The sequence below is a fragment of the Myotis yumanensis genome, unplaced genomic scaffold (assembly GCF_028538775.1).
Source record: "Myotis yumanensis isolate MYYU_CA2020_CCGP unplaced genomic scaffold, mMyoYum1.0.hap1 SCAF_16, whole genome shotgun sequence".
NCBI lineage: Eukaryota > Metazoa > Chordata > Mammalia > Chiroptera > Vespertilionidae > Myotis > Myotis yumanensis.
Window position 1 is genome coordinate 739,105 of NW_027223767.1, and position 26,013 is coordinate 765,117.

A 26,013-nucleotide genomic window follows, 5' to 3' on the forward strand; every position below is an offset into this window, starting at 1 on the left:
CGGGGGAGGAGGGGGAGTCCCTCAGCCCGGCCTGTGCCCTCTTGCAGTCTGGGACCCCTTGGGAGATAATGACCTGCTGGCTTAGGCCTGCTCCCGGGTGGCAGAGGGCAGGCCCAATCCCTAGGTGCAGCCCCTGGTCAGGCTCAGAGCAGGGCCGATTGGGGAGTTGGGGTGCCGCCCCCTGTCATGCACAGAGCAGGGTGGATTGGGAGGTTGCGATGCCACCCTCAGTCAAGCTCAGGGTAGGGCCGATTGGGGGGTTGGGGCACCGCCCCCTGTCACACTCAAGGCAGGGTCGATGGGGAGGTTGCGGCGCCACCCCCTGTCACGCACAGAGCAGGGCCAATCAGGGGGTTGGGGCTCCGTACCCTGTCACGCACAGAGCAGGGCCCATCAGGGGGTTGGGTAGCTCCCTCCTGTCACGCACAGAGTAGGGCTGATAGGGGAGTTGGGGCACCGCCCCCTGTCACACACAGAGCAGGGCGGATCAGGGGGTTGGGGCGCCGCCCTCTATCACCCACAGAGCAGGGCCGATCAGGGGGTTCGGGCGCTGCCACTCTCACACTCAGGGCAGGGCCGATGGGGAGGTTATGGCTCTACCCCGTCACACACAGAGCAGGGCCCGTTGCGGGGGGGCCCTGCTCTGTGTGTGACGGGGTAGAGCCATAACCTGAAGGGTGCGGGGGTGTTGGGGAGCTCCCCCCTATCAGGCACAGAGCAGGGCTGATCAGGGAGTTTGGGCGCCTTCCCCTGTCACGAACAGAGCAGGGCGGATAGGGAGGTTGTGGCCCCGCCCCCTGTCACACACAGAGCTGCAGGGCGATCAGGGGGTTTGGGCGCTGCCCCGTCATGCTGACCCGGTGCCGGGAGGCCTCGCGGCTCCGCTGATCCCGGTGCTGGGAGGCATATTACCCTTTTACTATATAGGATAGAGTCCTGGTGCATGGGTGGGGGCCGGCTGGTTTGCCCTGAAGGGTGTCCTGGATCAGGATGGGGGTCCCGCTGGGTGCCTGGCCAGCCTGGATGAGGGGATGATGGCTGTTTGCAGCTGGTTACACATCCTTCAGGGTGGGGGTCCCCACTGGGGTGCCTGGCCAGTCTTGGTGAGGGGCTGAGGGCTGTTTTCAGGCTGGTGGGTGACTGAAGCTCCCAACCGCTCTTTTTTTTCTTTTTTTTTTTATTCTGGGGCAAGGCCTCTGCTGCTGAAAGCAGGTATCTGGTTTGTTTCGGTTCTATAATCGAAACACTGTATCATCTCCAGCTCTGAGATCCCGGCCGGCTGAAAGCTGGTTTCTGGGGTTTTGTTTAGCTTCTATATTTGTTACAATGTTTCAAACTGCCAGCTCAGAGGCCGGCAAGGCAGGCGGGGAACGTTGGAGTACTCCTTCACTGAAGCAAGCAAGCCTCATGTTTGCTTCTAGCTGCCTGGCTGCTGGCCGCCATCTTGGCTGGCAGTTTATTTGCATATCACCCTGATTAGCCAGTGGGAAGGGTAGTGGTGGTACGCTAATACGCTAATTACCATGTTTCTCATTTATTAGATAGGATATTTTATTTTTAATTGATTTCAGAGAGGGAGAGAGAAATAGAAACATCAATGATGAGAGAGAATTATCGATTGGCTGCCTCCTGCACACCCCCACATTGGGGATCAAGCCCACAACCTGGGCATGTGCCCTGACCGGGAATTGAACCAGTGATCTACTGGTCGACATTCAACTACTGAGATATGATGGCCAGGCGGTGATGTAATATTTAATTATAAATTATGATGGCTGACCCCTTATATCCTGCTAACTTTCTTTGAAAACTGCTTTTCCTTTAATGGATTATTAAAGCCTCAACTTCCCCTTTGAAAAATATCGTTAGCATTTAGGTTAGGCAAATATTCACAAAGAAAGATCTTAAATGCGGTATTAGGTTACTGATATTAACATGGAGTTATGTACATAGGCGATTTTTTGCTTTCAGTAATGGATTTTATTGTTCTGAGTAATACAAATTCATGAACATACTCACAGCACTGTGTGGCATCCGGATAGGGCTCCCTTTCGTACTTACAGATGGAAACTCACATGTCTGTAACTTCACGTAAAGCAGTGGTACTCAACCTTCTGGCCCTTTAAATACAGTTCCTCATGTTGTGACCCAACCATAAAAGTATTTTCATTGCTATTTCATAACTTTAATGTTGCTACTGTTATGAATTATAATGTAAATATCTGATATGCAGGATGGTCTTAGGCGACCCCTGTGAAATGGTTGTTCGACTGCCAAAGGGGTCGCGACCCACAGGTTGAGAACCGCTGACGTAAAGGAAGGTTCTGCTCGTGGTTTTATTTTCTTAGGGTGGTTGTTAAACATTTGTCTCCTTCTGAATAGTGTTTTCTGTTAAATTTGTGAGATTGTCAGGTATCCTTAAGAAAATCACTTTCAAAAGGTGTAAGCCAAAGAGTGTACCACAAAATGCTTCATGTCGTCCTAATCGAAAATGGTATTTCACAGATTACAAAGTCACTGTGCTGATCGTATCCCTTAAAGCTCCTGTGAGCAGTGTACATAGAGAAGGTAAAGTTGAGACTGACACAGTGCATGTCTGATTTTTCCTAAAAATACTTTTTTTGCAAGCAAATTGATGTTAAAAGAACACGGATCTCTATCTTATATGATGTGTTCATGAGCCAGTTGTTTTATTACGGACACAGGGAAGCTGTCACCTTAATATCATGTGTTTTCAGTAGATACAATTACTTTTGTTGTTGTTAATCCTCACCCAAGGATATTTTTCTATTTTTTTAATGTATTTTTATTGATTTCAGAGAGGAATGAGAGAGAGAGAGAAACATCAGTTATGAGAGAGAATCATTGATTGGCAGCTCCTGCAAACTCCTACTAGGGATCTAGCCCGCAACCCAGGCATGTGCCCTTGATCAGAATCGAAACTGGGACCCTTCAGTCCGGAGGCTGATGCTCTATCCACTAAGCCAACCAGCTAGGGCTCCATTGATTTTTAAGGAGAGTGGAAGAGGGAAAGACAGAAAGAAACACATCAACTGGTTGCCTCCTGCATGAGCCCTGACCAGGGTCCAGCCGGGGAGAATCCTGCAACCAAGGTACATACCCTTGACTGGAATCAAACTCGAGACCCTTTGGTCCGCAGGGCAGTGCTCTATCCACTGAGCAAACCGGCCAGGGCAGTAGCTACAATTATGATGGAAACAGAACCTGAAGTAAACCTGAGTCTAAATGATCAATGAAGACCTGGCCAGGTGGCTCCATTAGAACATCCTCCCTTACACCAAAAGGTTGTGGGTTTGATTCCCGGTCAAGGTGTGTATGGGATGCAACTGATCAATGTTTCTCTGTCACATCCATTTTTTTCTTTCTCTTTCTTCCTCTCTTAAATTAATAAAAACATATCCATGGGTGAGGATTTTAAAATCTTTTTTAAAAAGGTCAATCTATGACAAAGGATGCAAGAACATTCAATGGGGTGGGTAAAAGTAAGTGGTGTATTCAATAAAGGCTTTGGGAAAATTGGACAGATACATGCAGAAAAATAAAACTAAACCACCTTGTTACACCATCTCATATATAATAAAAGTCTAATATGCAAATCGACCGAATGGCAGAACAACCAGTGGAATGACTGGTCGCTTTGATGCACACTGACCACCAGAGGGCAGATGCTCAATGCAGGAGCTTCCCCCAGTCTCCAGGCCCCAGGCCAGCCAAGGCAGGTGCCAGCAAGGGGACGGGGGGGGGGGGGGGGGGGGGGGGTAGGGGGAATCCCCAGTTGCTCCACCAGTTGCCCTGCAGAGGGAGGCGGCTAGTGGTGGCAGGGTTATCAGGGAACATAGCCGGCTAGTGAGCAGAATGGCACCACCCCCAATTGCCCTGCCAGTCGCCTCCCTCTGTGGGAGGTGACTGGTGGTGGCAGTAGGGGATGGGGCTAGCAAGCGTGCAGCATCAGGTTGGCCAAGGCAGGTGCCAGCGGGGGCCCCCTGATCGCTCTGCCAGTCGCCCCACAGATTGGCCCTGATCACCGGCCAGGCCTGGGGACCCTACCCATGCATGAATTTCATGCATTGGGCCTCTAGTATGAGAATAAACTCAATCCGGATTAATGGCTTAAATGTAAGATTTGAAGTTATAAAACTCCTAGAAGGAAACATTGGCAATAAAATCTGAGACATTTCTCTAAATATATTTTTTCTGATATGTCTCCTTTGACAAGAAAAACAAAAACGAAACAGATCTAACTACATCAAACAACGTTTTGCACAGCAAAGGAAACCATCAACAAAATGAAATGACTACCCACTGAATGGGAGAACATATTCACCAATGATGAATCTGATATGGGGTTAATATCGAAAATGTATGAACTATTTATAAAACTCAACATCAAAAACATACAGTACAATAAAAAAGTAGGCAAAGGACCTGAATGGACACGTCTCCAAAGAGGACATACATAAGGCCACCAGACAGGAAAACATGCTCCACATCAGTAATCACCAGAGATGTGAGAGAGAAACATTGATGGTTTACCACCTGTACGCACCCTGGCTGGGCCCTACTTCTGACATTCTATCAAACAATCACAAAACACTAATTTGAAAGAATACGTGCACCCTATGCACATTGCAGCATTATTTACAATAGCCAAGATACTGAAGTTACCCATGTGCCCATCAATAGCTGAGTGGTTAAAAATGTGGTATGTATATATGATGCAATATTACTTGCCCATAAAAAAGAATGAAATCTCCCTTAACCGGATAGAGCGTTGGCCTGCCAACTGAAGGGTCACCGGTTCGAGTCCGGTCAAGGGCATGTACCTTGGTTGTGGGGAGTGTGCAGGAGGTAGCTGATCGATGTTTCTCTCTCATCGATGTTTCTAACTCTCTATCCCTCTCCCCTCCTCTCTGTAAAAAATCAATAAAATATATTTAAAAAAAGAAAAAAGAATGAAATCTTACATTTGTGACAGCATGGATGGACCTAGAAGGTATTATGCTAAGGAAAATAACCAGACAGAAAAATACAAGTACTATATGGTTTCACTTAATGTATGGACCTAATAAACAAAATAGAAATGGACTCATAGATAATCAGAACAGACTGTTGGCTGATAGAGGGGAGGATGTGAGAGGTGTGGTGAAAAAGATGAAGGGATTGAGAAGTACTAATTGGCAGTTACAAGATAGTCACAGGGTCCTATAGTATATCATAAAGAATATAGTCAATGATCCTAATGAATAAAAGCCTAATATGCTAAGTGTCCGGTCATCCAATTGTTCAACCAATCAAAGCGTAATAGGGTAATGATATGCTAAGTCTGCTCAACCCCTTGCTATGACGTGCACAGACCACCAGGGGCAGACGCTCCGACCGGTAGGTTAGCTTGCTGCTGGGTTCCGGCCAATTGGGACTGAGCGAGACAGGCCAGACCCGCCTTGGAGCCCTCCTGCAGTTTCTCCCCGGCTGGACAATCTCATGCGTCCCTCTCCGGCCCTGATCGTGCACCAGTGGGGTCCCTTGGCCTGGGCTGCGCCCTCTTACAATCCAGGACCCTTCAGCGGATGTCGCAGAGCTAGTTTTGTCCTGATCCCGCAGGCCAGGCTGAGGGACCCCAGTGGTGCATGAATTCATGCACTGGGCCTCTAGTGTTGTAATAACATTGCATGGTGCCAGATAAGTACTTGAAATGTCAAAGGGGAATGCTTTGGCTCTGGCCAGTGTGGTTCAGTTCGTTGAGCATCATCCCAGGCATGGAAAGGTCACTGGTTCGATTCCCAGTCAGGACACAGGTACAGGTTGCAGGTTTGATCCTGTGGGGGTTATATATGGGTGCAAACAATATTGCTTTCTGTCCTTCCTTGTCTCTCTAAAATCAATAAAAACAAAAAAAAGGAACAATTTGAAAAGTCTGATTGTCTTAAGTGCTATACTGTACACCTGAAACTAAGACAAAATGTTGAATGCAAACTAATTGAAAAATAAAATATAAAAGCCTCACTTGTGAAATTTATGGTATTAATTCAATCAATCGACCTGATGGATAAACTCTGCCACCATTTTTTTTTTTTTTTTAAATATATTTTATTGATTTTTTACAGAGAGGAAGGAAGAGAGATAGAGAGTTAGAAACATCGATCAGCTGCCTCCTGCACACCCCCTACTGGGGATGTGCCCGCAACCCAGGTACATGCCCTTGACCGGAATCGAACCTGGGACCCTTCAGTCCGCAGGCTGACGCTCTATCCACTGAGCCAAACCGGTTTCGGCATCTGCCACCATTTTTTAAAAAATTATTTTTTATTGATGTTTAGAGGGAGAGGAAGTGAGATAGAGAAATACAAACATCTCTGAGAAAGAAACATCATCGATTGGCTGCCTTGTGCATGCCCTCTACTGGAGATTGAGCCTGCAACCCAGGCATGTGCCCTGACTAGGCATTTAACCAGTGATTGATCTTTTGGCCGATGATCAAATGCTGATCCACAGGGGTTGGGCTCTGCCTCCACTTTTGCTAGAAAAAAGTTTTTTAAAGTCTCTTTTAAGAAACAAATCATGATGAGATAAAGAGAATCCCAAACAAAAGAAAGGCTAAAGGAGTTCATCATCAGCCAGCCAGCCAGCATTAAAGAACTACTAAAGGGACTGCTGAGAAATATATATAGAGAGAAACATAGGTATAGAGAATTAAAGTGGCAATAAATAATTACCTACCAATAATAACCTTAAATGTAAATGGATTAATGTTCCAGTCAAAACACATAGGGTAGCTGAATGGATAAAAATGCCAACTCTATGCTGTCTACAAGAGATCAACCACAGAACAAAAGACACAGGATGAGAGTGAAGGAATGGGAAAGGAAAAAAAGCTTGGGTAGCTATACATCTGACAAAATAGACTTAAAAATGAAGGCGACACAGGGGACAACAAAGGTCATTATATAACATTAAAGGGATCCTTACAAGAGGATAGAACCCTGGTAAACATATATGCACCCAATATAGGAGCACCTAAATATATGAAAAAACTCCTAGAGGGCTTTAAAGGAAAGATCAACAACAATACAGTTACAGTAGGTGATTTGAACACCCCATTGACTTCACTGAATATATCTCGCAGAGAAAAAATTAACAAGGAAACAGTGATTCTAAAGGACACACTAATCAGATATATATAATTGACATTTATAGCACATTTCACCCCAAAGCTGTAGAATATACATTCTTAAGTCCACATGGATCATTCACAAAGATAGACCACATGTTAGGACACAAAACAGGCCTCTACAAATTCAAGGAAATTGAAATCATATCAAACATCTTCTGAGATCACAGTGGACTGAAATTAGAAATTAACTAAAGTAAAAACACCCCAAAACATTCAAACACATGGAGGCTAAATAGCATGTTATTAAATGATGAATGGGTTATCAGTGAGATCAAAAAAGAAATAAAGTTCCTGGAAACAAATGAAAATGAATACACAAAAAGCCAAAATGTCTGGAACACAGCAAGAGTAATTCTGAGGGAAGTTCGTAGCTCTATGTACCTACCTCAAAAAAACAAGAAAAATCAACAATAAACTATTTAACCCTATGACTTAAAGAACTAGAAAGAAAACAACAAGAAAAGCCCAGCCTAAGTACAAGGAAGGAAATAATAAAGATTGGAGCAGAAATAATGGCATAGACTAAAAAGACAATACAAAAAAATCATTGAAACTAAGAACTGGTTCTTTGAATGGATATACAAGATTGCTGAAGTGTTAGCCAAACTCAACAAGAAACAGAGAGGACCCAAATCAATAAAATCAAACAAAAGTGGAAAGTTATCTTCGTACATGACAGAAATGCAAAGGATTGAAATAAAATACTATGAACAACTATATGCCAACAAGCTGGACAATGTGGATGAAATGGATAAATTCCAAGAAAAATACAATCTCTCAAAACTGAATGAATAAGAATCAGAAACCTGAATAGGCCAATAACACTGATGAAATAGAAGCTGTAATAACTAAACTCCCAACAAACAAAAGCCCAGTTCTGGATGGCTTCACAAAGTTTTGCCAAACATGGAAAGAAGATCTGACATCTATATCCCACAAGCTATTCCAAAAGAACCAAGAGGAAGGAATGCTTCCAAGCTCTTTATGAGGCCAGTATTATCCTAATTCCAAAACCAGATAAAGACACTACAAAGAGAATTAAAGGCCAGTATCTCTGATGAACATAGATGCTAAAGTTCAACAAAATATTAAATTGTATCCAGCAATATATTAAAAAGATCATATACCATGACCAAGTGGGGTTTATTCCAAGGATGCAAGTCTGGTACAATATTTGCAAATCAATAAGTGTGATACATCTCATAAACAAATTGAAAGACAAAAGTCACATGATCATATCAACAGACAGAAAAAGCATTTGACAAAATCTAACACCCATTTTTTATAAAACCTCTCAACCTAGTGAGACTAGAGTAGCCGTGGGCAAACTACGGCCCGCGGGCCAGATACGGCCCGTTTGAAATGAATAAAACTAAAGAAAAAAAAAAAAAAGACGGTACCCTTTTATGTAATGATGTTTACTTTGAATTCATATTAGTTCACACAAACACTCCATCCATGCTTTTGTTCCGGCCCTCCGGTCCAGTTTAAGAACCCATTGTGGCCCTCGAGTCAAAAAGTTTGCCTGGACTAGAGGGATCATACCGCAAGGTAATAAAGGCCATCCTATATAATAAAGAGGTAATATGCAAATTAATCCTCACACCCTCACAAGATGGCTGCCTACGACCAGGCCGGCAGGGGGGTTAGTGAGGGACGACCAGGACGGCTGGGGGGCTGTGAGGGGTGACCAGCTTGGCAGGGGGGGCAGTTAGGGGCGACCAGGCTGGCAGAGGGGGCCAGTTGGGGTGACCTGGCCGGCAAGGGGGGCAGTAAGGGGTGACCAGGCCTGTAGTGGTGGCAGTTAGGAGCGACCAGGCTGGCAGGGAGGGGGCAATTGGGGGTGACCCGGCCAGCAGTGGGGGGCAGTTAGGGGTGATCAGGCCTGCATGCAGATGCAGTGATGGATGATCAGGCCGGCAGGAGGGGTCAGTTAGGAGCGACCAGGCAGGCAGGCAGGCAGGCAGGTGATCTATTAGGAGCCAGCGTTCCAGGATTGTGAGAGGGATGACCGCCTGCCAGTTTAGGCCCGTTCCCTGGGATCAGGTCTAAACCGGCAGTTGGACATCCCCCAAGGGGTCTCAGATTGGAGAGGGTGCAGGCTGGGCTGAGGGGATCCCCCTCGCTCCCATGCACGAATTTCATGCACTGGACCTCTAATACATTATAAATATACAGCGAACATCATACTCAATGAGCATAAACTAAAACCATTTTCCCTAAGAACAGAACGGGCCTAAACTGGCAGGCGGTCATCTATCTCACAAATCGAACCAAGCTATTATGCTCAATTAATACTTGACAAAGGAGGCAAGAGTATATACAATGGAGTCAAGATAGTGTCTTCAATAATTAGTGTTGAGAAAACTGGAAAGAAACATGGGGGAAAATGAAACTAGATCATGAACTCATGCCATACAGAAGAATAAACTCAAAATGGACAAAAGACTTAAATGTAAGCTATGAAACCATAAAAATCCTAGAAGAAACTTTTGGGCAGCAAAATCTCAGACAACTCTCATAGCAATTATGTTTTTGAATACATCTAGGGCAAAGGAAACTAAGGAGAAAATAAACAAATAGGACGACATCAAAATAAAAGGCTTCTGTACAGCAAAAGAAACCTCAACAAAATGAAAGGAAGCCCACTGTATGGGAGAACATATTTGACAAGGATGCATCTGATAGAGTGTTAATTTCCAAAATATGTAAGGAACTCATACAACTTAACAAAAGGAAGACAAACAATCCAATTAAAAAATGGCAAAGGACCTAAATAGACACTTCTCCAAAGTAGACATGCAGATGGCCAAGGGACATATGAAAAAATGCTCAAAGTCACTGATCATCAGAGAAATGCAAATTAGACAATAAGGTATCACCTCACACCTGTCAGAATGGCTACCATCAACAAAGTCAACAAATGACAAGTGCTGGCGAGGATGTGAAGAAAAGGGAACCCTAGAGCACTGATGGTGGGAATGCAGACTGGTGCAGCCATTATGAAAAACAGTATGGAGTTCCCTCAAGAAATTAAATATTGAACTGCCATTTGACCCAGTGATCCCACTTCTAGGAATCCTTTATAATAAAGAGCTAACATGCTAATTAGACAGAACAGCAGAACGACCGTCCAGAAGACATTCTGGACAAAGTCAGGGCTGCGAGGGCCAGCCGGGGCTGCGAGGGACGAGCCCCTTGCAGGAATTTCGTGTATCGGGCTTCTAGTATATCATAAGAAACCTGAAGCACCAATCAGAAAGAATGTATGCACCCCTGTGTTCATAGCAGCATAATTTACAATAGCTAAGACCTGGAAACAGCCCAAGTGCCCATCAGTAGATGAGTGGATAAAAAAACCATGGTACATTTATACCAGGTAGTACTATGCAGCAGTAACAAAGAAGAATCTGTTACCCTTTGAGATAGCATGGAGGGACCTGGAGAGTATCATGCTAAGTAAAATAAGTCGATCAGAGAAAGACAAGTATCACATGATCTCACTTATATATGGGATCTAATGAACAAAATAAAGATGAACGGAATAGATCCAGAGACATGGAAGCATGGAATAGAGTGCAGAATCTTGGAAGGAAGGGGGGGAGAGGGGGGAATGGTGGGTGGGTGTGAGATAGTTAAATCAAAGACCTTGTATGCACATATGTATTCTATAACCCATGGACAGAGACAACAGGGTGGTGAAGGTTTGGGACAGGGGTTTGCTGGAGGGGGGTCAATGGTGGAAAAAGGGGAACATACGTAATACTTTCAACAATTAGGATTTTTTTATAAAATGAAGCAACTCATGAAATGAAGAAAAGATCTAGCTCCTTGTTGAGTCCATGATATGGAACAGTTTGTATCTGTGTTAAAGCTAGAAAGTAGTGTTGTGTGTCCAGTTGGCGAAGAGGGAGGGAGCAGACAGGGAGGCGGGAGTTGAAACTGCTGGAGAAGGAAGATGGAGATGGTTGCCCAGACTTAAAGCCTTACATGTGTCTTAGTCTTTCCTGACTTTCTGAGAGTGAGTTTCATTCTTTCCCTGTGCCTCTCCCTCTTCTGTTCCCACCCATTATACTCTGAGCAACTTCATTGGCTGTTACACTTTGGTTGTCATTTTATGGAGGGTGTTTTACCAAATACTCAAGGGCAATGTAATGGAGCAGCATCATGGAGGAGGAGCAAGGAGCCTCGACCTTGTGGCCAAGCTCTTCAGCCTTCTAGGGAACATCCAATACAGTGTAATGTTACTATAAATAAGTCGAGCCCCCAAAACTAGGGGGCCTGGTAGACACAAAGGATACTCAGGAGCCAGTCAGCAAGGCAAATATCTTTCCTCCTGCAGGAGGATGTGCAGGCACATGGTCTGGGAGCACGTTTACACTGAGTGGGCGTCTGCTCGGGCTTTTATTCCTTATGCATGTGATCTGTGCCTCACTCTTGATTGGAAGAGCTTAGGCCCACAGTCTTGCACGATTTACTAAATTAAAGAAAGGTGTTGACCTTTGCTGTTCCAAATGGCTGCCCACAGGGGAGCTGCATGTCATGCGAGGCTGCCTAAACTCCCTTCTTTAACAGAAAAGATGATTTGTTTATTCTCACAATCCCGTCCCCCCCCCCCCCCCCTTTTTTAATTTAACTCTTCTTCAAACTTGGCTAACAGTCTGACTTTCATGCTCTGCAGTATCTAAAAGATTATTTTGCTATTTGGTCAATGCAGTTTCCATTAACCTTTGGATATTACCTCTAATACATGGATGATATAACATCCCATCACTGTAACTCCTAATCAAAGAGGTGAATATGGATACCATCATTCCCTTCCTCTTTCCAAACCATTGCTAAATCGGAGAAAGGATTCTCAGTTTCAGGATTCCCTGCTCACTCATTAGCTAGAGTTGTTAATCCCTATAGGGCAGTGGTTCTCAACCTTGTCTGCACATTAGAATCCCAGTGCTTGGAATCTTTTTAAAATCCTGATTTCTGGGCCTCATCCTCCGGAAATTCTGTTTCGTTGTTATGGGGTGGGGCTACAACATTAGTAACAAAGAAACAGAATTTCCGGAGGATGAAGCCTGGAAATCAGGATTTAAAAAAGATTCCCAGGTGATTCTAATGTGCAGCCAAGGTTGAGAACCACTGCTGTAGGGCCTTACTGATGGATCTGTCTGGCTGTGTTGTCAGGGACAAATGTACAACATACACAAACTCCTCCTTTTTCTTCCAGAATCCTGTCCAAGGCCAACGTATTCTCCCATGCCATCCTGCTGGTGGCAGCTACTTGTTCAACTATCCCTTTAACTCATCTTGAGTATAGTTAACAAGACTTTGCTGGTCATCTATAATAACTAATAACTAGTACTATGCTAATTAGACCAGATGACTTTCTGGACGAGGCCAGGGCTGTGAGGGAAGCCCGGGTCCCGGGTGCCAGACGGAAGGCCGGCTGATGCTGGCAACCAGGGGAAGGAAAGCCTACTTTTTCACGAATTTCGTGCATTGGGCCTCTAGTAGTAAGTATAATTAACCCATCCACATTTTACAGTGGACCACCAAACAATACCTATTCTCCATAGGAGGCAAACTCAGATGAATAATTTTTACCATTTGACCCAGCAAACTCAAAGTTTCAAGTTACATGCCTCCGGGACCTGAGGGTCAACCTTGGATTCTCATTCAAGAACTGCCCACCATCATGGAAGCGTTAACCTTGTTGCCCAAACAATGGAGTCCCACCTTAGTCCCCATTTCTTACTTCCCCACGCCTGTCATCCCACTTCCCCATGACTAACCGAGTTCCCTAAAATATAGCAAGCAAGCAAAGTAACTCACTAACCAAAGTTATATTACACACACAGACAGAAACCACACTAGCTATGAGTTTCTGGTGGCTGACACCCTAAGAGGGAGAGCAGGAAGAGTCCCCAAGATTAAGAATTCTTGGCAGCTGCTGAGACATTCCTGCCATCTCTGCCACATGTTCATCCTAGCCACAGTAGCTGGGCTCCCCCAAAGCAGGACGTGCCCGATCTGTAAACAAATTAAACCAAACAACAAAGAGACACAAAACATCAACAGAAACACTTATACAGGCATGCATGACCAACAGACACACAGAATGCCCTTTATAAAAAACCACTGAAGCAGAGCAATATCTCCTGTCCCTGGTTTGGGTACTGCCCTTCCCCAGAACCTCAGCATTCTTTCAGTCGACTGTTTGGGGAATATATTCTATTCCCTAGGCCTATAATTTTTGGTTCCTATTCTCGGAAAGTACTTTATGACTATGTGCTCAACCTCCCATATTGGAGATTTCTTGCATTCCCTGAGATTCACTTCGTCCCTCTCTGGCTGCTTCCCTTGTGGGAGAACAGAACCTGCAGATCAGAACTCCGCATTTGCTTCATGTCCAAGACACATCGCAGTCACATATACCCAACTTCTGAGGATACTCAGCCACCAAAGTAGGACTCAGTCCAATTCCCCACCGTGGCTCATGCATGGGCCTACCTGATTGCCGCAGTTCTTGCTTGGGCCCTTCTCATGTTGCTGGCTGACTCTCGATCTGAGCTCGTAGTGGCCCAGGGGTAATGGCTGTCCCTCCTCACCGAGGCTGCCCCCCTGTTGTGACCAACGGAATCCTGCATGAGCCCCCAAAATCAGGGGCCCTGGTAGAACCGAAAGGACACTGGGAGCCAGGCAGCAAGGCAGATGTCCCTCCTCTTGCAGGATTGGTGCATGCACAGGCGGGAGCATGTAGGCTGGGCGCCTCCGCTCGGGCTTTTGTGCCTGATGCACGTGACCTGCCCCTCACTCTTGATTGGAGCTCAGGCTCCCCGTCTTGTGCGATTGGCTAATTTAAAGGGAGGGGTTGACCTTTGCCATTTCACAGTGGTGGCCCCCAGGGAGCTGCCTGTCACACGAGTCTGCCTACACTCCCTTCTTGGACAGAAAAGATTGTTTATTCTCCTAATGGGACAGTGAGGAAGTTTGGGGTTCATCCATGTTGTCTCGTGTCAGTACAGTCAAAACTCGTTTGTCGCCCTGACCAGTTTGGCTCAGAGGCTAGAGCGTCGGCCTGTGGACTGAAGGGTCCCAGGTTCGATTTCCGGTCAAGGGCATGTACCTTGGTTTCGGGCACATCCCCAGTAGGGGGTGTGCAGGAGGCAGCTGATGGATGTTTCTCTCTCATCGATGTTTCTAACTCTCTATCCCTCTCCCTTCCTCTCTGTAAAAAAAAAATCAATAAAATATATTTAAAAACTCGTTTGTCGATCGTTTCCCATCTCGAATAATTTGTTCTCGACCAAGTTGTTCGTAGATAAAATGTCTCCAGTTGTTGAACCAAACTTCTGTTTTCTACCTGACCTCAGCGTGACAAAAAGCATCTCAGGCAACCAAGAGGAGAGAATGCTTTTGTTTTCGGGAGATCAACCATGAGCACAACTTTAAATCATAAGGAGGCCGTCAAGATGCTGATGTTCCTAAGGGTGTGAAAGAAACCATGACCACAGGCTGCCGAAGGGGTAGGAACGCTGCTGTTGACGTGGATAAAGGAAAAGCAGCCGAAAAGCGTTAGCCAGGGACAGCCTTGCAGAGACGTGATGCATAAACAAGCAAGGGTGCTGCATCTGACGGAGAAACAGCCCGGCGATGCCGACAGTGACTCGCTAGGGCTTGTAGGGGTGGCTCCATACATGTAAGAAAAGCAGTGTTTATAGATTGAACTGTACGTTAACATTGAACTGTATATAAGTAAGGTTAAAAGGGAATCATTTGGGGGTCAGGAATGGGTTCATCCCATTTACGTTAGATAAAATTGGATTACATTAGGTAAAGGAATTACATTAGATAAAAAATGAATAGATGAAAATTACATAAGATGAAAGATGAATTCCAGTACATAAAAGATGGTTCAGTTTTCGATCATATAGCTTCTCTAACAGCCTCCGGAATGAATGAAGTTTGAGAACTGAGGTTCCACCATCATTCCTTTGTATGGCTGAAGCAGATTTCTTCGTACGCCTGTTGTGGAGCTTTACCACAGTCTGTATATTCGTCCATTGAGAGACGTTGGGTTGGTTCTTATGAACAGTGCCACGATAACCCATCGTGTAGAAGCTGCTGTGTGCACGGATGTCTTCCTCTCTGGGATGTGCCTGCAAGTGACAGGATGTGGAGGAGAGTCGATCCTCTCATATTCACAATCTGCAGATGGTGTTCCGTCCTGTAGGGGTCGCTCCCCTTTCTTAGTGTGTCTTTGATGCACAGAGTTCAGTTTGGATGAAGCCCAGTTTATCCTTTTCCCTGTGGTGCTGGTGCTCGTGGTGTTCGATATGTCGGTCCATGAAGACTTGCTCCTGCGTGTCTCAGGCTAATGAACTAGCTCTTGTGTTTGGGTCACAGGTCCAGTTTGAGTCGGTGTTTGTGGGTCGGGTGAGGGTCCAGCCTCACTCTGGCCTGTGGAGACCTCGTTGTCCCAGCACCGTTGGTTGAGAAGCCTGTCCTGCCCACTGTTGATCCATCCACGTTGGCTTCCGCGTGATGAGCTGTTGCTGTGGAAAGCGCCTCAAAGAAGGACTCCCCTGGAGCATGCGAACACACACTGAGCAGTGGTACCCCTCTCCCAGGCTGTCTGCTTGGTGTATTTTTCATAGAATGTCTTTGCTTTTTCTGAAAACGTTTATTCTCCTTGTGTAGCTTGTCCCATGGGTATCCCCATGCAGGACTGTGCCGTTAGCCTGTGGTGACAAGGGTGCTGGCTGAGCGCTCGGACTTGCAGAGAGTGTCGAAGTCTCAGTGTTGGGGAGGGTAAAGGGGAGGTGTGGGGTTCCTCTCCTGCTAGGTGTGTTGTAATGGGCCTGTTTCAGAGGACCTGGCAGGCCTGCCAATACTGCTGAGCTGAGTTGTGGTCACGGGAGACGGACTGGGAAGAGCTGCGATTCACTAGGATGTGGCTGTGCACCAGGACGTGCCGCCGGTGTACATGCGCTGATCAGTTACCGTACAGGACTGGGAGGTGTCCGTGCTGTCGCTGCCCCATAATACCAGAGGGGGACAGGCTCGGGGGGAAGTAATTTATCAAAGAACATAACTACCAGTGCAGAGCTCTAAATGACCCGTTACTCTAAATTCGTGCTGTTCCCTCCATGCTATTGCCTCTCCTATCTCTAATAATGCTTGTTGACTCCAAGCCAAAATAATTCCTTTAAATTGTTGAATTGAAATTCATTCAATTCAATTGTCCATTGCTCAAAGGGCTTCCTCTTATTTATCTTTATAATGAGCTGATTTGGAGTCCGCTGTCTCCCTATTTTACAGAGATTGGGAAAGTGCACAGGACCCACGCGAGGTGGGTAACAGGCAGCTCTGGCCAAGAAGTCAGCGCTGTCCGGCTGGAGGGTGCCTGCTCTCCCCAGAATAAGAGCAGGAAACAGTCCCCGCGCCTGTCTGTAGTAGGGCCGGGCTCCCAGATGTAGGAAAGCATGGTTACTGCGTGTCGGCAAGAATTCTGATTTAAAACGCAATGAGAGTTTCCCTTGTTCCAAGTGTTACTCTTTCAGATACTTGACTATTGGGTTCTTTTTAAACTATGGATGTGGCACCTCAGCCTGTGGGGAGTGTCTCGAGGAGAGAGGCCTGCGTCGTCTGTGTGGGACATGCCTTCTGAACTGGGCGGAGGGAGACCTTTGCAGTGACAGGGCTTTGTGACTGGAGAGTGGGAAATGCTGCCCACAGCCCGTGCCTGAAGCCCTGGGTATCTGATACATGTTCTGAAGCATTACCTTTCACCTTTCATTCCTTTGTCTCTTGTTCTTCCTTGTCGTTTCAGCCATAGAACTGATGTATGGAGGCATCTACTGCTTCCTGTGCCAGGACTACATCTATGACAAGGACATGGAGACCATCGCCAAGGAGGAGCAGCGGAAAGCTTGGAAACTGCAAGGTGGGTCTCGCCTCGGTTTCCCTGCCCTGCATTCCTCACGCCCATCAGGGTGAAGCTCACCAATAGGAAGACCAGTTATCTAGGGAGGGGCCGTGCAGGGAGGCAGGGCAGGTAGGGTAGCAGCTGGAGTTTTGCTATTTGCTGGAAAGACAACACCCTGTCCCCTTCACCCACAGACAGTGGTGCCTCCCTCCTGCGGGCAGCTCCCTCCTGCAGGCCCCGCGGAGGCAACCTGGGCTGCAGGCTGCCCTCAGGTGCAGAGGCCCATCAGTCTCACAGCCTCCCAGAGCTGTCCTTGCCCTGGGCCTCCAGGGCCTGTGGCTGTTGGGGGGCTCTGCTGAGCTTGAGAGAAAATGTGTACCCACACTTAGTTCTCCCGTCTGCGGCACAGTCACAGGGACAGCACTGGGTCCCCATGAGCAGTCTGCCTCCCTCTCCAAGATTCCAGAGAGCGGGCTCGCCTCAGTGATATTAAACGTGTATGTGCCTGGGCTGCCCCTGGAGGAGAGGATAGGCCCTTCCTGGGCCCCAAGGACGGAGCCGTTGGGAACGCCTCTCATCCTACTCAGCATTTTGAACACTCCAGAACAGGATGGTTCCTACTCCTGAACGTAAAAACCACCAGCTGTGCCCTGAAGAAGTCTTTCAGGGATTGACATGTTAAGGCATTAAACTGCAGAGGGATGCGCGGGAAAACTCTCTTAAACTCGTCTTCAGTAAAAGAGCACATAGACTGCGGGGAGTGCGAAGGGGTGATGAGAGTAAGAGAGATCCTAGCTGGCCTGCAGGTCTTCCCTGGGTGATGCACGTGGAGTGGACGGGAAGTTGAGACTAAACGGGCTCATTGTAGCGAAGGATTTGGGGAGGAGAGGATGTTTTATTTCCATGAGAACTTGGGCCAGTCAGGTCAGGGCCTTCTCTTCAGGTAAGTAAACTTCTGGGCCCAGTGGCATCCTTTCAGGCATGCTGCTCCTTCACCTCACCAACGCAGGAAGCACAGGACAGATGGCTCTAGATACAGTTTAGACATAGGAGTCCTGCAAGTATTTTCCTCCAGCTTGCTCCAGGCAAAATAGATGAGTATATTTTTATCTTATTTAATGCAACATTCTGTAAAATGTTAACTTATTTATGAAATGGTTAAGAATTTGGAAAATTAATACTTATTTTATGTCAGTCTGTGTTCTAATAAAACAAAAATAGACAGCTCTGGCCAAAAAATGTAGGTACCTGGCTTCTTTCAGAAGGGCAGACTGCTTTCTGATTAAATTATTATAGAATCTCTTTTAAAACTTAACTGTTTGGGTTACGTTTAATCTCTGTTAGCAGAATTAAGATTGCCAGATGGAAACTGTAATAGTCCGCCACTTCCACAGCACCCTCTGTGCAGGGCCTTGCGGCTGCTGCCATTGTGGGCTTCTGTCTGCGTGGCTTCCACCCACATACACGTCTTCGTCGGGCATAGAGGCAGGGACACACACAAGCGAGTGCACCCATTTTCTGAATTGTTCAGGCATTTCTTTTTGGTCACCCTGATTCCCCCCTTTATTAGTTTTCATTTCCAATGTGTGCTGGTGCTGTTAGGACAGCGATGGAGCGTGCCCCCATGTGGCTGGTGAGCTTGTCTCAGCCGGCAGCCCGCCAGTGTTTACAGAGAGAGCGTAGCCACATCGGCTCACAGAACTGGCCTGCGTGCTCTGCTTTACAAACAGCCCCTTGTTTTTGAGGAAGGAAGCACAGACACGGGTGTGATCAGAATTCCTTGTGTCTAACAGATCTTCTCTGGAGAACGACTGTAACTGCAACTTCCTACTCTTTCCCCTCGGAAGTGGAGTAGCATTGCCCGGGGTCTGAGGGGCTGTTTCTCTGTGCAGAGCACTGACCACAGGGCCACGGCCTGCAAGTGCGGAGCAAACCAATCCTCCTCAGGCCTCGCTGCAGGGCCCTCAGTCCGCCAGGTGCTGTCCTGTCGGTCACTGTGCAGGCGTTTGGGGGCACGGAGCAAGTGCCTGTGTGGACATGGGGTGTGGTAGGTGAGATGTGACATTTACTAGCATTTACAGCTTTGTCTTCGGTTTAAATCTTTAAAGGGTACATCTCAACAAAATATATTTTTCAAAATATATTTTTAAAAATCCATGTTCTATTAGTTTTGCTCATTGGCCGGATAATCCCTCATCTAAACTGCTATGCACTCCCCGGGCGCTGAGGCTGTGGGCTCTGCTCAGGGGTGAGGCTTGGGAAGGCCCTGGCATTGGAGCTGGACTGCTTTCATGGGGGCGTTGCCTTCCTTGCAGGAAGCAGCTCATTCACAGCACAGCCTCTGAGAAACTCCTTCCTGTGGTTCAGCCTGTCGCAGCCAAACAGGCTTTATCCTTAGAGTATGGCTGTCCCTCTTTGAAATATCTTTGAAGCCTGACAATAGTACATCACTGCCATGTGCCCCTAAGCACACTCGTTTCAGATTCAACTCAGAGCGCCGGGCCTGTCTCCTCTGTAGGTGTGGGAGAGAAGTTTTCAACATGGGAACCCAGCAAGCGGGAGCTCGAGCTGCTGAAACACAACCCCAAACGGCGGAAGATCACCTCCAACTGCACCATAGGTGGGTGGCAGTGCTGGCGCCGGTCTGTGGTTACTCCCAGTTAGGCCTCTTGCCGGGGGTTAACATTATTGTAAAACATGGTTTCATAGCACAGTGCCCTATGCCCTGCCCTGAATAACTCATTCTCCCATTCTCTCACCAGCCACCTCTTGAGCTCCTAGAGCAGGCTTGGGGTGCAGGGATGGGGAGAACAGTTGCTACCCCTGAAAGTCCCCGTATGCAAAGGCTCAGGTGTACTCTCACCAGGTTGAGGCTGTGGGCAGTGATATGTGTGAATTTTCCTCTGGGTTTCCTAACAGTTGAAGAAATAGAAGCTTTTTTAAAAGCTATTTTTGTTGTTAGAGAGGCTCCATTCTGACTTGTTTTGTTGCCTGAACATCTTCAGGCCCTAGCCGATTTGGCTCAGTGTATGGAGCGTCAGCCTACAGACTGAAGGGTCCCAAGTTCGATTCTGGTCAAGGGCACATGCCTGGGTTGCGGGTGCGATCCCCAGTAGGGGGCGTGTATGAGGCAGCCTATCAATGATGCTCTCTCATCATTGATGTTTCTCTTTCCCTCTCCCTTCCTCTCTGAAATCAATAAATAAAAAGACTATCTTAGGGTAACTTTGTCAAAAACAATGGCTAAAGTGGGGGCTAAGGGTTGGGGAGTGATGGTGACGAACATTCCTCAGTATAGTTTACATAAAAGTGGCATAAAAATATTAAATTTCTTCCTGAATGGATGAGTAAAGGGAAGCGGACACGTGAATGTGAAGGAGCTTGTGGTACCCTGGAGTCAGTCCTGCAGGCCAGTGCCCTGTCACCGCCTCCTGTCTGCCCCCCAGGGCTGCGAGGGCTGATCAACCTGGGCAACACGTGCTTCATGAACTGCATCGTGCAGGCGCTCACGCACACGCCGCTGCTGCGCGACTTCTTCCTCTCGGACCGGCACCGCTGTGAGATGCAGAGCCCCAGCTCCTGCCTGGTGTGCGAGATGTCCTCCCTCTTCCAGGAGGTGAGCTGCACGTGCACAGAGCGCCTCTGAAACTACGTGGTTTTTTCTTTCCCATAAGAAAAACGGTTGCCTGCAATAGGATAAAGGAAGGCGTGTTCATTGTGGAAGGCTTACGTCTTTCCAAAAAGAACCGTTAGATAGGAGACGATTGACCATTGGCACGAAGGTGACTGAGGGAATGAGAGGAGGCTGATATTGGTCCGAGAGTACTGACCCCTCCCTGTCGTCTGCCACCTGGCGTGCAGTCAGGTGTGTGGACATGTGTGCATCACTTCCTTGCCCTGTCTCAGGAGCATGGATCTCTCCTGTTGCTGGGCATTCTGAGTGCAGCATCCTGTCTGTCCTCTCACCAGTCTCTGCTCCCGGGTTGGATCATGGGCGACACTCATTCTGTGCTGTCCATGTCTGTCCCTGACCAGCACTGGTGGTATGACCGCCCTAGCACCTTGGGTGGACCATTGGCACTCAGGTTGGCAACCTCAGCAAAGCCTCTCAGAGCTCAAGCAGCTCAGCCACCCAACTACAGAATGGACTGCTGCCCAACCCACAGGCTGCTGGGATGGTCTACACGGGCTCCAGGTGTCTCACACAGGAGCCTGCAGACGGCCTGGTCTGCTTGTTGATCGCCTTTGATGGCAGTGTTGCCGTGCCCGCTCTCCCACATCCTGGGCACGGCTGCTTTTACGCTGCATCAGAGGAGGTGGGACTAATGGACAATTGCTGCCGAGACCACCTGGCCTGCAAAGCTGGAGCCATTGACCATCTGGCTGGTTTCCCTCACACCCACAGCGAGCCAGTGGCTGCTGGGACGACAGCAGTGAGCACACTGAATGAATTCGTTGGGCCCACACAGGAGGAAGACGGGTTTAAGTGAGAAACGACTGGGTGGGTGTGTCACCTTTAGGTGTGGGTTTCAGCATTTTCCCTGGGCACTTTGGTTGATTAATTCAAATAGGATCGGGTTTATTAAGGTACATTTTTGAAGCAGCAGCATTCACCTGTTAGTATATAGATCTGTTTCTCTTGACAGACATGTCGTAACTCAACACCTAGGCTTATCGAAAATGATACTCAGGCTCAGGAAGTCCAGGAAGTGGACATTCCAGGCAGCTGTTAAGTGTTTTCGTGTGTGTGTGTGTGTGTGCGCGTGCGTATGCGTATCCATGCATAGTGCAGCACTTGTTCCTGTGTGTGTGTGTGCACGCGCGCGTATCCATGCATAGTGCAGCACTTGTTCCTGTGTGTGTGTGTGCACGCGCGCGTATCCATGCATAGTGCATCACTTGTTCCTGTGTGTGTGTGTGTGTATCCATGCATAGTGCAGCACTTGTTCCTGTGTGTGTGTGTGTGTGTGTGTGTGCACGCGCGCGTATCCATGCATAGTGCAGCACTTGTTCCTGTGTGTGTGTGTGTGTGTGTGTGTATCCATGCATAGTGCAGCACTTGTTCCTGTGTGTGTGTGTGTGTGTGCACGCGCGGATCCATGCATAGTGCAGCACTTGTTCCTGTGTGTGTGTGTGTGTGCACGCGCGTATCCATGCATAGTGCAGCACTTGTTCCTGTGTGTGTGTGTGTGTGCATGCGCGCGTATCCATGCATAGTGCAGCACTTGTTCCTGTGTGTGTGTGTGTGTGTGCACGCGCGCGTATCCATGCATAGTGCAGCACTTGTTCCTGTGTGTGTGTGTGTGCACGCGCGCGTATCCATGCATAGTGCAGCACTTGTTCCTGTGTGTGTGTGTGTGTGTGTGTGCACGCGCGCGTATCCATGCATAGTGCAGCACTTGTTCCTGTGTGTGTGTGTGTATCCATGCATAGTGCAGCACTTGTTCCTGTGTGTGTGTGTGTGTGCACGCGCGTATCCATGCATAGTGCAGCACTTGTTCCTGTGTGTGTGTGTGTGTGTGCACGCGCGCGTATCCATGCATAGTGCAGCACTTGTTCCTGTGTGTGTGTGTGTGTGCACGCGCGCATATCCATGCATAGTGCAGCACTTGTTCCTGTGTGTGTGTGTGTGTGCACGCGCGCGTATCCATGCATAGTGCAGCACTTGTTCCTGTGTGTGTGTGTGTGTGCACGCGCGTATCCATGCATAGTGCAGCACTTGTTCCTGTGTGTGTGTGTGTGTGTGTGTGTGCACGCGCGCGTATCCATGCATAGTGCAGCACTTGTTCCTGTGTGTGTGTGTACGCGCGCGTATCCATGCATAGTGCAGCACTTGTTCCTGTGTGTGTGTGTGTGTGTGTGTGCACGCACGTATCCATGCATAGTGCAGCACTTGTTCCTGACGAGTGGTTTGTTTCCTTCTCTGTGCAGTTTTACTCGGGGCACCGCTCCCCCCACATCCCATACAAGCTGCTGCACCTGGTGTGGACGCACGCCCGGCACCTGGCAGGGTACGAGCAGCAGGATGCACACGAGTTCCTCATAGCCGCCCTGGATGTGCTGCACCGGCACTGCAAAGGTGGGGTCCACGGGGGGTGGGGGGAGGCACTGCAAAGGTGGGGCCTGCGCCTGTACATGAGGGTGGGCAGAGGCACTGCAATGGTGGGGTCCACGGGGCGGGGGGGCGGGGGGCGGAGGCACTGCAAAGGTGGGGCCTGCGTCTACTCACGGGGTGGGGGCGGTGGAGGGCAAGTGTGCACTTCTGCACAACGGGGCGCAGCCCACATGTTCAAATTGGATTTGTTTCCTCCAATAAGAAAAACTGCAATTACCCTAAAGAGGTTCTTTATAGTTTGTTTTCTCAAGAGGAGCAATAGTTTTCAGTGTTGTCTTCCGACCCTCTGGGTGTAGAGCAGCGTAACCGGTGGTCCTTGGCAGCCTGTGCCGGTCAACAGTGAGCTCCTGTCCCTCTCTCCCTGCCCCTCTCTCCCCGCCCCTCTCTCCCCACCTCTCTCTCCCTGTCCCTCTGCTTTGAGTCCTTGGCTGCCGGGTCCGCGCCACCCCCCCCACCCACCCCCACCCCATTTGCAACTGCTGCAGCTCCTCAGCCAGCAGCTTTGCATGGGCTCTCAGCACAGCTTAGCTATAGAGTCCTCTCCCCTGTGGGGCTTCCAGGAAGACCAGCGTTGCTCTAAAGCCACAGAGAGCTGTGCACATGGCACTGCACCTGCACCTGCATCTGCCAGGACCCCCCTGGCCCTGAGTCAGGCTCATTTCCCTTCAGGGGCTTTCCTTCTAAGTCAGCGGTTCTCAACTTGTGGGTCGTGACCCCTTTGGGGGTTGAATGACCCTTTCACAGGGGTCACCTAAGACCATCGGAAAGCACATATATAATTACATATTGTTTTTGTGATTAATCACTATGCTTTAATTGTGTTCAATTTGTAACAATGAAATCAGGGGTCACCACAACATGAGGAACTGTATTAAAGGGTCGCGGCATGAGGAAGGTTGAGAACCACTGTTAGGTCTTGCTTAGGGGCTCACTGGAACATGTAGGGTTCTCAGATACGTGTGGGTCTAGGGGAGGGGCAGCCGGCAGCAGCTCCTAGGGCTGGAGGCAGGTGATGAGGCCTGAGTAACACACCAAGGGGGGTTCCTCCCCCTGCCTTGCTCCCTGTGTGGGGTTCCCTGTGTGGGTTGCCCAGTGCAGCCCCAGTTGAAGTGGATTGACAAGTCCCATCCGAGGGGCTGGGGGCCCCTGAAGCACACAGTTGACCTCCTGTGTGGTGGGCCTGGGTGAGGGCAGCGGAGTTTGGTTCCTAAGGGTTCCTGGTGGTGCTGCTGGCTCAGCTGACTCTCAGCTGTGACCAACGTGTGCTGAGGGCACAAGCTGCCCGTGACCGGTGGCCTCTGGGCTGGGATAGCTCATTGCAGGGGACCTCTTACTGGCTAGCTTTCTCTCGCTAGTACATGGTGTCCTTTAAGAAAAAGCCTGCTTTTCTAGGTCACTTGGTGGAACAGCCTTCATGCTCCCCTCAGGCTCTGGGTCTGGGCTGTTCAGACGCCCTGTGGATCCGAGGCTCCAGCTCAGACAGCGCATTGGGGTCAGCTGTCCCGGCTCTGGGCTGGAGCTCTTTTCACTTAAGATTTTTTCTCTTAAAAGCTTATGTATTATCCCTTTAACATTTGCCCAGGAACCAAGTAGAAGTTGCTTAGGAGTGTAGGTGAGGTTTGGTTTCCCAGCGTAATGCACAGCTGCTGTGCAGGCAGACCAGCCCATGAAGGAGCCCCACTCAGGGGCTGCGACAGCGCTGAGGAGAGTGCTGGAGCATGCACAGCTGTTGAGTGTTCATGTGACGAAAAAGGCCTCCTTCTGACAGGATTCCTCTGAAAGGCCTGGGGAGCCGCGTGAGGCTCACTCAGAAGCCAGGCCACCTGAGTTCCGAGCTCATGGAGGCTGCTGGCTCACAGCCGTGGCGCAGCCGGGGCCTGAGGCACCCCCACCTGCTTTACGTTGCTCTTTTACGGGGTTGGGACCTCAAGTATGTTTCAGCTCCTTTTTCTTTGCATCTATGTATTTTCTGCTTCCTAATGTTCTGTTCCATGCATTTGAGATCCTTGTGGATGGCATTTCCTCCCGATCTCTCCAGGCAGCTGTGTCAGAAGGCCGTGGCGCCCTTTACATTCCTCGTGACAATTCACCTTTTCTGTGTGATATCTCCAGGGGGACACATGTGCTAGTCCTGTTGTCCAGTGGAATGAAAGTCATATAGAAGATGTAGCATATCTAACCTAATAAAAGAGAAACATGCAAATTAACCATACCTCCGCTACACCCACAAGCCACACCTATCAGCCATGCCCACCAGCCAGTCAGGAGCTGGTATGCAAATTAACCCAATTAAGATGGCGGCAGCCATGGAGCTGGAGTGAGCAGGAGGCTTGGGTTGCCCCGGTGATGGAGGAAGCCAAGCTTCCCTCCTGCTCTGCCAGCCCTGAGCTCCACTGTTTCAATTATAGAAGACAAATAAATCCCAGATACCTGCTTCCAGCCCGCAGCTGTGCCCAGCCTGAAAATGGCCCTCAGCCCCTCACCCAGACTGGCCAGGCACCCCAGTGGGGATCCCCCACCCTAAAGGGGTTGTGGCCAGCCTGAAAACAGCCATCAGCTCCTCACCCAGGCTGGCCAGGCACCCCAGCGGGGACCCCCACTCTGAAGGGGGTATGACCAGCCTGCAAACAGCCATCAGCCCCTCACTCAGGCTGGCCAGGCACCCCAGTGGGGACCCCCACCCTGAAGGGGGTGTGGCCAGCCTGAAAACAGCCCTCAGCCCTTCACCTAGACTGGCCAGGCACCCCAGCAGGACCCCCACCCTGATCTGGGACACCCTTC

General features: G+C 48.6%; 1 protein-coding gene across 1 annotated transcript in view; it reads left to right on the plus strand.

Moving 5' to 3' along the window:
- Nucleotides 1-26,013, plus strand: part of USP22 (ubiquitin specific peptidase 22) — an 81,662-nt gene that overhangs the window by 27,027 nt on the left and 28,622 nt on the right. Inside the window, exons 3-6 of the mRNA XM_070393202.1 lie at nt 17,022-17,135; nt 19,636-19,737; nt 20,564-20,733; nt 23,049-23,196. Coding sequence (XP_070249303.1) covers nt 17,022-17,135; nt 19,636-19,737; nt 20,564-20,733; nt 23,049-23,196 — 534 coding nt within the window. The remainder of the gene's footprint in view (nt 1-17,021; nt 17,136-19,635; nt 19,738-20,563; nt 20,734-23,048; nt 23,197-26,013) is intronic.